We start from the raw sequence: 14,281 nt of genomic DNA on the forward strand, positions 1-14,281 counted from the left end.
CTTCTTCAGATTTCCATTATGAATAATATGGTAGCCTAGAGGGGATAGAAGTATCTAGGATGTATGAATGAAGTATAAGTTTAAAATTGAAGTAAGATAAAAAACAGAGAGGGAGGCAAACCATAAGAGACTGTGTAGTTAAGAGAACTGAGGGTTGATGGAGGGAGGTGGGTGGGGAATGGGCTAAATGGGTGATGGGTATTAAAGAGGGCACTTGTTGGGATGAGCACTGGGCATTATATGTAAGTGATGAAACACTAAATTCTACTCCTGAAACCAATACTACGCTATATGTTAACTAACTTGAATTTAAATAAAATTTTAAAAACTGATTTATATAGTGGGTATAAACTATGAAACAGAAAACAATAGTAACAAAGAAGCCAGTCTGGAAACGTAAATTCCAGTGAGCCTTTTAAGACCTATCTAACTGAAATAACCTTAAAACAGAGAAAAAATACATTTAATGACTAACATTATATATTTGAAATGTGCAGGTTGGACAGCATTTGGACTTGGAATGAAACAATAAGAGGTTACATTCATGGATAACCAACAAGATAAGGCTGTTGTTGCCTCAGCCAATGGAGAAAACACTCTGATTAATGGGGTCAAAGAAAATGGTAAGAATTTAATTATAGTATATACTATCTCTCCTAGTAGTCCTTTGTTATTACTGTAGATTTTTAGTGTCCATAAAATGGACACTTGGAGTAGGTTAAGTCTAGGGTGCTTCTGAGATTGATATTAATCCTAAATTTTGTTCCACCAAATTTCTAAATGGGCTAGAAGGGTTTCTAAGAGCTAGCTAATCCAAACACTTTGCTTTTGCAAACCATCTCTGTCAGATGAATACTTAAGTTCCTCAAAATTCATAGTGAATTAGAAATATGCTCTGATGTGTGGCTTGGAACGTACAGGTGCAGAGGAGCTTCCAGAACAGAGGTCTGAATGACAAGACTAAGTTTTATAGCTTAAAACCATAACTATCGCACCTGAGCATTTTCCCACCCTGAAAGCCTTGACTTTCAAATTGATCAAGCAGTCCAATTATTTCCTTATTTCTGAGGAAAGCTCTGTCTGTGTCTAAAGAAAAAGCTTAATCTAAAGAAGTACTATTTTTCACTTGCGTGAATGTTCAATATAAAATCAGTGTTATTCTTTAACTTCGTATTTTCCAGTTCTAAAACCAGAGAAGTTGAGCCTTAGCTTATATAAGATCAAGTACCACAAACTGATCAAGAGAAAGAGAGTTAATGAGTGTGGTCTAAGACCTTTAGCTTTATTTCTGTCATTTCCTTCCCTTTTCTCCAGATTCAGAGGACCAGGATGTGGCAACAAAGTCATTGGCAGCTCTAGAAGCTGCTGCACCAATCCAGCCTATACCGGTGGTTCAAAAAGAGACCCTGATGTATCCCAGGGGTCTCCTGCCTCTGCCTTCTAAGAAGCCTTGTATGCAGAGCCCTCCATCTCCTTTGGGGCTAATTGAAGCACCTGAGCATGCTGCTAATAGTGCTTCTGTGAATGCCATCTCCCTTACATCTGGTGTTGCAAAAAGCCTGCATACATGGTCACTGCCCAATGAGTGTGAGAAAGCTCCATTTGCCATAATGGAGCCTGCAGGCATGTCAGCTCTGAATGGGGACTGCCTCATGCAGCCAAGCCGGACTTGTTTGGGCTGCTTCATGGAATCCAAGGATGCAGTAGATCCTGAGCCAGGGATCAGTCTGAAAGTTGGTGATCTAAATAAGGATTATGAAACCTGTGCAGTTTCTGATATAGGGATTCAGTGTATTAATGCTGGAGAAAACATGAAATACGGAGAGCAGTTGCTCTCAGACCAGCTCCTAGGTTTTCCTCTGCACAAATCAAGGGCGGGAGAAAAACGGGAAGCTGAGAAATCTGACATCGACTTGGAGGATCCAGCTCAGAAAAGTTATTATGAGGCATTACTGTTAGACAAGTGTAATACGGAAGAGGCTTTGCTGGCAAATTCCAATCAGGATTGGGGTTACTTTGAGACTTTCATTAGTGAGAGTAAGATTGAACTACTTGACCTCTGTTCCAAAAATGAGCTGTCTGTCAACTTATTCTCTGAAGAAGATGTGGATAACTACATGTTTGATGATGATGAGTCAACATTGGGCAGTGATGTCTGTTCCTTGAAAATTCGATATGAGTCCTTCCAAGACAATGTTCGAGACAAGACCACCCTTCTAATGCAGGAGGATGCCCAATTCAACTTTTTCCCCAGTGTCTTTACTACCTGCCCCAAGCGGGAGTCTAAGAGTGGGGTCCTGAAGCAGAACAGCGATCTTTCCCAGTTTAAGGTCCCTGATGTGAATATCATCTGGGGGGAGGAGGATAAAAACTTGGACAAGAAGAAAGGCAAAGAAGAGGAACAGGAAGACAAGGGTGTAGAGAAAAAGGATGAAAAGGATAATGGAGAAAAATCTGCCTTAAATAAACCATGCAGTGGGACTGAAGTAGGGCAATTTAAGAATACAAAGCAGGGCCATCTTACCAATTCCTTGGAGGCATCAGGGAATTTCAGTGATGACAGTTCCTTCATTGAGGTCTCTTATGATGCCATGGGGGAGATCAAGGACTGTAGCCGCTATATGGCTCGGGACACTAATTCTGGCAGCTCCTCCTCCCAGCAGAACTATGGGCTTCGAGCCAAGAGAAAAGTCAGGTACAGTGAAGATTATCTATATGATGTTGACTCACTAGAGGGTGAAAAAGTAAATGAGAGGAAGGAATGGCTGCCAGGTGGTTCCAAAGAGGAAGATGATGATGAATGGTGTCCCAAAAAGAGAAGAAAAGTAACTCGTAAGGAGCCTCCTGTTATTATCAAATATATCATCATCAATCGCTTTAAAGGTGAGAAGAACATGCTGGTGAAGTTGGGTAGGGTAGATTCCAGTGAGACAACAGTGAATTTAAGTGAGAATCAGCTCAACAAATATGCCAAGCTGGCCCCCTTGAAGGGTTTCTGGCAGAAGAAGAAAAAACAGAGAAACAGCAACACTGACTCCAACAAGATACCCTTATGCCAAAAACAAAACTTTGAACCAGGTAGCTTTGAGGTGCCATTCCTGCCACCTGCTCGCAAACGAAAATCTAAACTTGGCAATAGGCACAGGATTCAAAGAATCCCATCTGTGGAAACTTCTTCAAGTGGTAAGCAGATTTCATTCTGCAGTGATCAGAGGCAAGGTAGTACTCGTAAAGAAGATGGAGGCCTGAAAGGTACACTGAAGTCAACACCTCCGGCTGTCCCCGGCTGTGCAAATGGATCACATTTAAATGACGTCACAGGCCCTGACTCAGTGAAAGTCAAAGTGCAAGATGCAGGATTTAAGGGGCCAGAGAGGAAAGTGCTCAACAAAATCAAATTTAAAAGTGAAGCCAGGTTAAAATCCAAGAAAATCAAAGCTGGGCAAGAAAACAAACCAATTGTTCAAATGAGCCCTCTTTTGGAAGATCAATCCTCTATGGCTAATTTAAAGAATGAAGCTATTCCTGGGACCTCAAACAGTTCTCATCTATCTGAATTTCATGAGGCAAAGGTTGCTAAGAATTCTACTTTCTTACCAACCACCTGCTCTTCTGAAATGCCTCTATCATCTGCTAATGTTGCCACCAATATACCTGTTATCCCTGGAGGGTATCTGCAGACATTGTTAGATGCTTCTGATTTGTCAAATAATACTGGTATATCATACTTCGCTCACCATTCTCCAGAGCAAAATGAAGGCAGCCTCACTCAAACAGAAAAATCTTTTGTGCCTCTCCAGCCTGCCCAGGGCTGTGTGCTTTCCTCACCCTCTGAGTCTGAGGTGCAGCAGTCATCCCAAAACTTCAAAATAGAATCAAGCAACTATGGAAATGTGTGGCCCAACAAGCCTACTTCTGGTCCCCAGGAATTCATGGCTGAAGTCTCAAGGGAGATAGCTCCAACCCAATCTAACGAATTTGGAGTCTCCCAAGTAGTCCCCATGGAAAATAACCTCACAGCTACAACATACAATCGAATCTGCCTCAATAGTGGTGGCAGTAATTGCAACAAGGTCCTATATGCCTCTGTGCAAGACACCCAACTCCCATCTGATGACTCTTATCAATTATGTCACTTTAATAATGGAGAGATATGCTTTCCTTTCCAGCAGGGCCCAGCCAATATGGATGATGATCAGCTCTTTAGCTTTGATTCAATGGCCCCACTCTCTATCAACTCAAGCCATTATTGCTCCTTAAGCTTGAAATCCTGTGAAAAAGATGGTGATGATGATATTACTGATGACTTCCTGGCCCATTGCAGCCCCAAGCTGGTGATCCAGCAGAGCATTGATGAGATAACACCATTAAAGGAGTCCACTGACCTCCTGGATATCTCCAACTTCACTCCTGACAAATTCCGCCACTCATCTCTCTCAGAGATGTCCCCACCTGACACCCCCAGTCTTTCCCCTCAAATCACCAGATGTGAGAGTATCAAGACATTAGGAACACTGAAGGGGTTCCAAGAGGGTGTCCCAGGACCATTAGGCAATATGGAGAAAATCAAGTGGGACTGCAGTACCCTTTCACGGCAGGTCCAAGTGGATGATGGATTTACTTTAAATAATCATCAGTTTCAGTTCCATATGTTCAATGATGAGGATTCTGTCAGCCTGCTCCAAAAAACTCCTTGCCTATCAGCATTTAATGATCCATCTGGCCAAATGAGTACTAACAACAAAGTGTCAAAATCAAGAAAGAAAAGTTCACCCAACAAGAGTGGGGCTATGAACCAAAGCTCTTCTCAGAAAAACACCAGGAAAAAATCTGTCAAAGCCAACAACAAAGGGATTGAAAAGCCACCTGGCAAAACCTCCCGCCAGGCCCCTAAGTCAACAAAGAAAGGGAAATATATGGCTGCAATCAATGGAGAGAAAATGCAAATTGGCATTGGCCGTGGGGGAGGCCAAATCAACAGCATATCCTCTACAGGGAAGTCATTGGCTGAATGTATCCAACATGGTAGCCCTGTGACCTCCATGAAGATGCCAAATCAAAAGGGACTTTCTGGAGATTGGACTTTGGGGAAGGAAAGTAGCCCAGCCTGGAGCGACCTGAACACGGGCACCAACACCAATAACCTCCTTGATGATGACCAACGGGAATTTCAGGAGCCTTCCTATATCTTATCCAACATTGCCTCTGGTATGGCAGATGTGCAGAGATTCATGATGGCCTCCATAGAGCCCCTTTGGGAACCCATGGAGCACCATGGGGACCCCAACATATTCTACTCCCCAGAGTCTAATAGCCTAAAATTAAAAACCCTCAAAATATTGGCTGGGACACCACAGGAATCTAAGAAAAAGGTCAACAGTGGGTCCCCAGGAGCCACTAAGAATCACAGGTCCATCAAGGGTGTGAGTAAAAGCAATGGGAAAGCAGTGATAGGTGATCCTGGTCGTGCAAACATGCATGGTTATGAGGACTCTCGCTCTGCCTTCTTTGATAAAAAGTATAATAACCTGAGCACTTTAGGCAATAATGGACCAACACACAAAAAGTTATATCGTCACAAATCCAGCTCCAAGGCCCTGAGAGATGAAAAATGTAAGGGAAAGTGCGTGGAGCGAGAACAGGTCCACAAGGATGAGGCTGGGACAGCTTCTTTTGAAAAACTGAGGTAATACTGCACTAAAATGGCTGAGATGATGTACCCTTAGCTTTCCTACTACCTGCTAAGCCCACAGTCCCTCATTTTTTCCTTCTTGAAAGCAAAAGTTTGCATGAAAGAAACTGTCCCATTCCCTTCTTTCTCAAATTAAAAAGAAAAAAGTGCATGAAAATCCCTATACTTTTAAGCCACCCAAAGATTGGGCAATTCTGTTGTGGCTTTACTAGGGATAAACTCTAACAAGGCTACTTTTTCTGCTATTCAGCATTAGTTTTTACTAATTGAGAAAATAGAACTAAAATATGCTCTTGAATGATTTTGGGAAGGGAAGGGCTTTGCAGTAAAAAACATTTTGAACAACAGAATCAAAAAGTTATATAGACAAAAGGGCAAGATCATTTAAGCAAAAAGAGCATAATTTGGAAAACAAAATCTCATCGTGTGGCAATTAGGAGTGCTTTCTAGTGCCCCCTGTATCTGTATCTCTTTCTGCATCATACAGCATTTAGTATGATGTAAACAAATTTAGATTGTATGATCCCTTTGTGGGACATACACTAAAGCTAACTAAGGTGGCATAAATTGTTTGGTTTTTCTGCAGGGATTCCAACTACAATCTCGTAAAAGCAGAAACAGCATTTTGGGTTTTACCTGTGTTTGAAGAAGAAACTCACATTTTCCAGAAAGACATTTGATGTTTGTGTTTTATTTCTTTCAAAATATGCCTTGTGGTATGTAAGTTGACATGTAAGTGCTTAAAGAAAAGAATTTTGAAGTGTGGGAATAAGTCTTTGGAAGCAAATTTTAATCTGATGTTCTATGTAAAAGACTTCAAAAGTCATACAGTTGCACAAGTAGTTTATGCACTATTTACCCAAGGAAAAAAAGGAAAACATTGTGCCAAACTACAAACAAGTGACTGTATTGTATATATTTTACTTCTATATCAACATTTGGTTGTGAGTATTTGGGGAGCTTGTCCCTGTTGATTTACTAGAAACATTCCAGTGATTCTTGCTATTAACCACCCCCACTTATGTGGATAGCACCTATAGATCACAGTGGAAAAATATGTTGTGTTACACAATTTACCAAAACTTAAAGGATACTGTTTGAAATGTGCCAAATTTCCTTACCTCATCTCACAGATTCACCCCACAGTTTAAAGCTCATTAATGGATTTTTTTAAAAAATATATATATATATGCATACATACATTATTTTGAAATTTTAAACTCTACTGTCCTGTGTGGAAACATAAGCAAATAAGGCACAATAAAGTTTTGTTTGTCCCATTGTCTAAAAGTTCAATTGTTGAAAAAGTCTGGAAGTCACAACAGCTAAGTCCATCAGGGACCTAATATATGCATTTACAGAACCTTTTACAAGGAAACAAAACAGCTGCTTTAAGTTTGTTTTCTAAAAGCAAAATCTGTAGCTGAAAATTATTTAAAGTGCAAAGTTATATTGCTGATACTTTATATCTCAGTTTTATATATTTTATAATAGTCTGGGATAAATTATAAAATAGCTATAAAATCAACACTAATGATAAATGAAGTACATAGATTGCTTTTATTTAAGTAGTTTCATAAATGTTTTGTCAAAATTGCACTCATATCATGGCTTTAGTGTTCTTTAAGTGTTTAATCTTGCAATGCCAATGTCATTTAAAGAAAATGTTAAGGCATCTCAGTTCAACTCCTATGAGTTACGTACACATATTAGATAAGCTGAACAATTTGTGGTAACAACTAATCAGGGCCATATATATACACTAGTCTGAGGATGACTAGTTTTTGATGCCAAACACTAAACTTAAATTTCAATTTTTATATACATTTTTGAAATCACATTTTTATTCTGCCCTTCCCCCTTTTGTCTTTCAAGTTCACAGCTTCAACACTACTAGTGTTGCTTTTTCTTCCCCTTTATTCACCACTTGACTTCTAACATTTGATCTATTTTCCTTGCACAGTTGAAGGCCTGTGTGTCTGATGACTGATGCATTATGGCACAGATGAGATAATGGATGTAAAAGCGCTTTGTAGATCATAAAGTGCTATACAGATATAGGGGATTAATATTATTAATGTTGTTGGTTGTTGTCGTTGTTACTCTTACTATTCTTACTAATACTGTTACTAACCTATTAACTTGTGAATATATAGGCTGTGGGTGGGAGGGTGGAGAATAAGTGGGTGGGGGAAAGGGAGATTAAAAAAAAAGGAAGATGTTTCAAAAGGAAAAATTTAAGCAAAATATAAAACCTACCTAGTCATTGCCACCTAAATATATTCACAAACAGAGAAGCAACATTTGAAAGTAGTCAGAGAGAAATGGAAGGAAGCCTGTCACATATATAAGTACATACACTTCCCAGTCCATGATTCCTTTCACCAGCCTGCTCTACTACTTACAACTAGGTAGTAAAATGAACAAGCCTGTGTTCTTGATGGTGTGATTGTGTGTGTCTACGGGAATGAGTGGGTGAGGAGCATTTTGTGAGGCTGCTTCAGGCCTGTTCCTAGGCTTTGATGCTCTGTGTGTGGTGAGTCTTAGACAATTACTTAATGGAAAGGCACCAGATGAAACATGTCTCCTACTCTACAGCTGCCATCCAGAAGGGAAATTAATCAAACTGGAACACTTTCTTCTATTTCTCCACTCTGATAGCTAGCTGTTTATGCTTAATGCTATGGCTGGTTCTTAGGAACTAGATTTTGTTTTGTTTTTGTTTTTGTTTTTTCTGTTTTGCAGCTAAATTTTGGCTTGGAATTACCAACTCAACCTGTATTAAGATCCCCAAGACTCCAGACCTCAAAGTCACTTACAGGAATGGAGTGCTTTCTGTGTAATCAAAAGGTGGCAATTAAAGAAGAAATAAAGAAAATGTTCCATGGGTACAATGTGTTTTATAAAAAAAATATGGGAGGAGTTGTCCCAGTTTTTCTCAGTTCAGCTTTGGAAAATGGGGTGGGGGTGGGGTAGAAGAACAGCCTGAAACTTTCAGAAACAGTTTCCTTGTCAGAACTTGCTATCACAAGTCCTTTGGAATGGATGCTCTTTCAGTTGCTCCTATGGAGCCCATTAGGGGCCAATTCTAGGGCATGGTTCATCCCTTTCTCCAAAGAGAATTGACATTTTAAAGTACCGTTTTTAATGGCCTACTACAGTGCATTATATGTTTTTAACATATGTATCTGTGACTTGTAATCAATCATTTTCTACTAAAACATAACAAGGAACTAGTTTTGATTAATGAGCAATAGGACAAGGCAGAAAATGCTTATTCTCTTAATTTCGCTTAATATCCTCTCAGTATATTATGTTCTGAGTGCTTCAGTTTTTATGGCTTTTTTGGTTCTGTCACTGCTCACAATTTTTTTTTCCTCCTGTCACAACATAGTAGGCCTGACTTTTTGGAGACCCCTTATTCAACCATCTGCCTTAGTGGAGTGAGGACCACTGATATAAAAATAGTGTTTTGCCCTATCACTGATATTTCAAGTCAGATATATGGAATTTTCCTTGGTCTGAAATTCCTTCTTGCCACTTCCTTCTAACATCTCTTTGAGACGCTGCTTCCTATTAATGCCTCCTCAACAGAATCCCATTTAATCTTTATTTTCCTGGAAATGGTATTCTCCATTATTCTTCTTATTTAATTCCAGTCGTTGGTCTTGGAACTTTTCTTCTTTTATAATCTTATATTCCACTTCCTCAAAGTGTCAGAGTTTAAGAACCTTAGCCAGGCTACTTCTGGAATTTCAGAGGGCAACCTTCTCACTCTTAATTACCTTTAATTGTCTTGGCCACTTTCAAATCTAATTTTAAACACACACAGAGAGAGAGAGAGAGAGAATTATATTGCATGACTAAGGAAAGTTGGAAACTCCCTTTCCTTGAAGGTCTGTAAAAATATCTCTGATCCCCTTTCTGCCCTGGTTAGGTGCTAGACTATGTGGAGAGGGTGCTGAAATAGTAGCCTTGACCAAGGTTCTTTGAAACTTTGGGGGTTATGTTTGGGCTGTGATAACTGGCTTAAACCAGTGGACTCTCCAGCATCTCATATACCAGCTTCCTCACATATGCTGCTTCCTCTCAGCTTTCTCTTCTGACTTCTTGTTATTCTGTGCAATTATGTGTTAAGGCCTTACCTTCTCCTAAATCTTTTCAAACCTCCTGCACTACCTTGACCATCACTTCTTCAGCCATCTCCCTGAAGTCTTTGGTGCTAGGTGGGCTTTTGTGACAACTTTCACCTTCTCTGACCTTTTTCCTTGCTGAGAAGCATCTGTATGTGTGCAGGGGGGGAGGGAGGACAGGGAGCGGGTTAAGCATGTATGTAAGAGAGAGAAGCATAAAGGATGCTTCAAAAGCTGTAAACAGCTCTGGTTAGCATCCTATGTCCTGTTATGTGAGGTTCTGCCGTTCTAGTGAATTTCTGTTTTAGTGGGTCCTGATGAGCATTTACTGCCTAAAGGAGAAAAACCATATCCAAGGACCTCTTAACCAAGCCGAACCAGTCTGACGCAGATCCACCACATCTTCAATTTACAGATGCTCTCAGAACAGTTCCAAGAATTGAAGAGAGCTGAGTTTCTGCCCTGAAGAGGAGAATGGAGCACTAGCTAGTCCTAACTAGTGCTAGAACTATAAGTGTTTGTTTTCTCCTGGATTATTAAGAAATTATCTAATTTCTGGAGTTTTATTTTTATTTAGGATTTTTAAATGGTAGCTTATTATAGGAATATGTCCTTTTATGAAATAAAATTAATATGAGATTTATTTTCTAATCCTAAAATTCACTAAGCCCACCACTATGTTTAGAAGATTTAGTACCAAAACCAAACATTTTAGTAACTAGGGATAAATAGGAATCTTGTCAACACAATGTAGGCCAGGGATTTTTGTGAAGGTTTCTCAAGGACCCGAATAAGGGGGGAAAATTTTTAGCTGTGCTGTTTAACTTGGGAAACACTGTCATCAACTTGAAGGTCCTCAGCCAGCATAGAACTATTTTGATCGCAGTACACAGGCTACCCTTTAAGGCACATTTTTTTACTCAGAGCATTAAACAGTGGCTACAGTCATGAAGCAGAGCTCCCATTGCAGCTACATGATACTTGAGATGTACTCTTCATTTCAGAATCATAACTAAGAGATGAAACATTGGAGAAGGACAATGTAAAGGAAAGAGGTTTGGTACAAAGTGTAAGGTGTGAATGAGGCTTTAAAAATCAGTATTTGGGTAAGTAGAAAAGAAACACTCGACATGAAATGGAAAAGATGTTTGTCCATCTATCAGGCTCAGTGGTTTCTGAGTCTTAGACATCCCCTTCCGAAAGAAGAAAGATGTTTAAATCACTCTGCTTCTTTCAGAGATACCTGGTTTTACAGCACAAAAGAAAAGGCTTAGAACAAAAACTAGAAGAGGTCTTTTGTTTTTCACTCCCAGTGAGGAGGGTAGAAAGCTTAAAATGCTCAGTACTGGGATACCTGTAGCACTGACTAGAGTTTGCTGCCTACAGTTTTGAATGTACTAGTCCTTAATTTAATTTCCGTAAAACTGAATGCACCTCTTTGGTAAAGTACTGATTTATGGTGCTAAAGAAACTATTATCTCCATTGCTCTCCTCTCCCAAGCCCTTTAAACATTTAAGAAAATTTAAAATAAACATGTTAGAGGCCCTTTTTATGAATGTAACTTAAGTTTCTGTTTGACATATGACACTGCAACTTTAAAATGTTAGGAAATTGTTTGCCTTTTTTTCTTTCAGAGTTAAGCTTTATAAATAATCTGTAGAGTCAATTGAAGTATAAAGCTTAAGGATCACTCTTAAGACGCCTACAAAATCTTGTATATTTTTAAGTGTGCCAATTTGTAACATATTTTGTAAGTGTATATTTTTCTTAGAAAAGTGCTGTGAAGTGTCTGTATGTGAGAGTTTTCCTTTTTCTGCACCACTGGGTGCTAATAAAAGGATATTTACTTCAAAGTTTCTGGTTTTAGAAACCATAATACAAAGAAAAAAATACACTTTTGTTGGGAATTTTGTAACACAAAACATGTTGTGAAAGAGTGTAGTGATCTTGTGCAAATGAAAATGAACATTTGTGAGCTTCTTGCTGTTTTATAGATTTTCTTGTAAATTATTCTTGTAACACCTCTGGTTTTGTTGTTCTTGTTGCAAAGTTTTAAATATTTGTGACTGAGTGTATGGTGAAACTGTCATAATGTACCTAGCTGAGTTTTGTTATTGTTTATGGAATAAATAAAAAGAAAACTTTAAAAATACTGCTTTGGAATCATATGTAACAAATCAAACCATTTCTAAATAAATTCTACGTCCCAAATAAAAAGTTCTTCATTGTCTAGAAATTGATGGAGCTAGACAGTATTATGTTATGTGAAATCAGTCAGTCAGAGAAAGACACCATATGATTTCACTCATATGTGGAATTTAAGAAACAAAGCAAATGAGCAAAGGGGGAAGAAAAGAAAGAGAGGGAGAGAGGCAAACTAAGAAACAGACTCAAACTGATATTTACCTGAGGTTATGTGGGTGGGGGGATGGGTTAAATAGGTGATGGGGATTAAGGAGTTCACTTGTTGTGATGAGCACTGGGTGATGTATGGAAGTATTGAATCACTATATTGTACATCTGAAACTAATATTACACTGTATGTTAACTAACTGGAATTTAAATAAAAACTTTAAAAAACCTTGGTTGTCTAGAGCAGTGTTTCTCAAACTATCTCTGGTGAGGGACCGATTTTTTTCTCTGTCCATCACAAACTGATACTATTATAAAACACAATAGGAATAAATTTCTTTAAAATTGGAATGGAAAATAAAAAGAAATAAAAGCCCTAATGTATTTGATTCAACATGTAAAATTACATTTCAAAACAAACATAACAGGGAAAACGGAAAGAATTGCAAAGATCTGGTACCCTATTTGAGACAAGTCCATTGACCAATGTTAAATTGCCATAGAAAGTTCTAACCGTGCTTTGAGTAACACTTTGAGTAGGAGCAACAGCATTACTATCATCTGGAAACTTGTTAGGAATGCTGTATGCCAGGCCCTACACCAATTCTACTGAATCAGAATCTGAATTTTAACAAGATTCCTAGATAATTTGTGTGCATGTTAAAGTTTGAGAAACACTGGGCTAGAGTTTTTTGTAGGGGATTCTTCTGCCCCTCAAATTGGGGAATCATTTTCTAGTGTATCCCATCTTCAAAGACCTTAGAAAAAATGGTGTCCTTGTTTTGTGGTCCAGATGGATTTTGCAGAGATGTAGTCCTCTCAAAGTGTTAAAGTTGTTTATTAAAAGTTATAAATGCTTTTTTCCCTTCCTGCTAGAATCATGGAACACTACATCAAAAACTAATGATGTAATGTATGGTGATTAACATAACATAATAAAAAAATTTAAAAAACACGATATAATATATAAATAAATATGCTTCTGTTGGAATACTCTAAAAAAAAGTTATAAATGCTAATTTGCTTGGTACCCCAAAAATGTCAGATTTTCCATAATTCCCTACAATTCCTACATCATTTTACTTACCACCCACCCAAAGACCGTCTCCTTTAACCAGGACTTCCCCAAGCTCTACCCCCACTGTGCTCAGTATTTTAAAATTGGGTATGTATAGAAAAGCTGGGCTTTGCTCCCAAGTGCCCAGATCATGTGAACCACCCATCAGAGCCTGGAGCCCTGGTCACTGTGGCATACACAAGCCAACAGCCAAATATCATTACTCAAAGAAATTGAAAAATGTGTATGAGATAGTAGCCCTCTATTCTCACTGAATGATCTCATTCACTTCCACCACTTCAACTACCACCTAGATTTTTGCAAATCTCTCCTGAGTCCCTAGCCTATATTTCCAGTTATAGGCTGGCTATCTCCACTTGGACATTCTGCAAGTTTCTCAGACTTACCTATTCAAGATCATTCCATAATCTTTTTACCCTCTGAGTGTGCTTTAGCTCAGTGAATGATGCTGCCATTCATCCAATCAGTGACCCAAGCCAGGGAACAAGGTTCACCAGCAACTCCTTTCTCTTCCATCTTCTCATTCAATTGGTGCCTCTCAATTCTCCTGCCTTTCTATCCCATTGGCACTGCGTTAATTTCATGGTTTTTCATGTTCATGGTATTTCACCTGGGCTATTGCAACATTGTCTTAATTCAGTGATTTCCAGACTTGGTTTTCACACCCTGGAAATTTTCAATAAGGAGAAAGAAATGGAGAGGAGAACCTCTATAGAACTGTCAACTTTTTATTTTGTTCAATAAAGTCATTTTAAAAAACTATGAAAAAACTATTTATTATTAATTCACAGAAGATCATTTTAACACCAAAATACAATGAGACAATGCTTTATTAAATGTGCTCTATGTTATTTTTTTTTTAAAAGATTTTTTATTTATTCATTTGATACAGAGAGAGAGCATGAGCAGGGGGAGAGGCAGAGGGAGAGGGAGAAGCAGACTCCCCACTGAGATGGGAGCCTACGCAGGGCTTGATTCCAGGACCTGGAGATCGTGACGCTTAACCATCTGAGCCACCCAGGCAC

The 14,281-nt window shown here is 38.8% G+C and overlaps 1 protein-coding gene across 1 annotated transcript; it reads left to right on the top strand.

Moving 5' to 3' along the window:
• Positions 1–449: 449 nt before the first annotated feature.
• On the top strand, positions 450–7,204 carry NEXMIF (neurite extension and migration factor). Its single transcript, XM_031028555.2, has 3 exons — positions 450–623; positions 1,315–5,686; positions 6,279–7,204. Exons 1-3 carry the CDS (start codon positions 545–547, stop codon positions 6,370–6,372), a joined length of 4,545 nt encoding a protein of 1,514 aa, XP_030884415.2. The 5' UTR covers positions 450–544; the 3' UTR covers positions 6,373–7,204.
• The last annotated feature ends 7,077 nt before the right edge of the window (positions 7,205–14,281 follow it).

Source organism: Leptonychotes weddellii, chromosome X (assembly GCF_054177405.1).
Source record: "Leptonychotes weddellii isolate Sample4059 chromosome X, ASM5417740v2, whole genome shotgun sequence".
Classification (NCBI taxonomy): domain Eukaryota; kingdom Metazoa; phylum Chordata; class Mammalia; order Carnivora; family Phocidae; genus Leptonychotes; species Leptonychotes weddellii.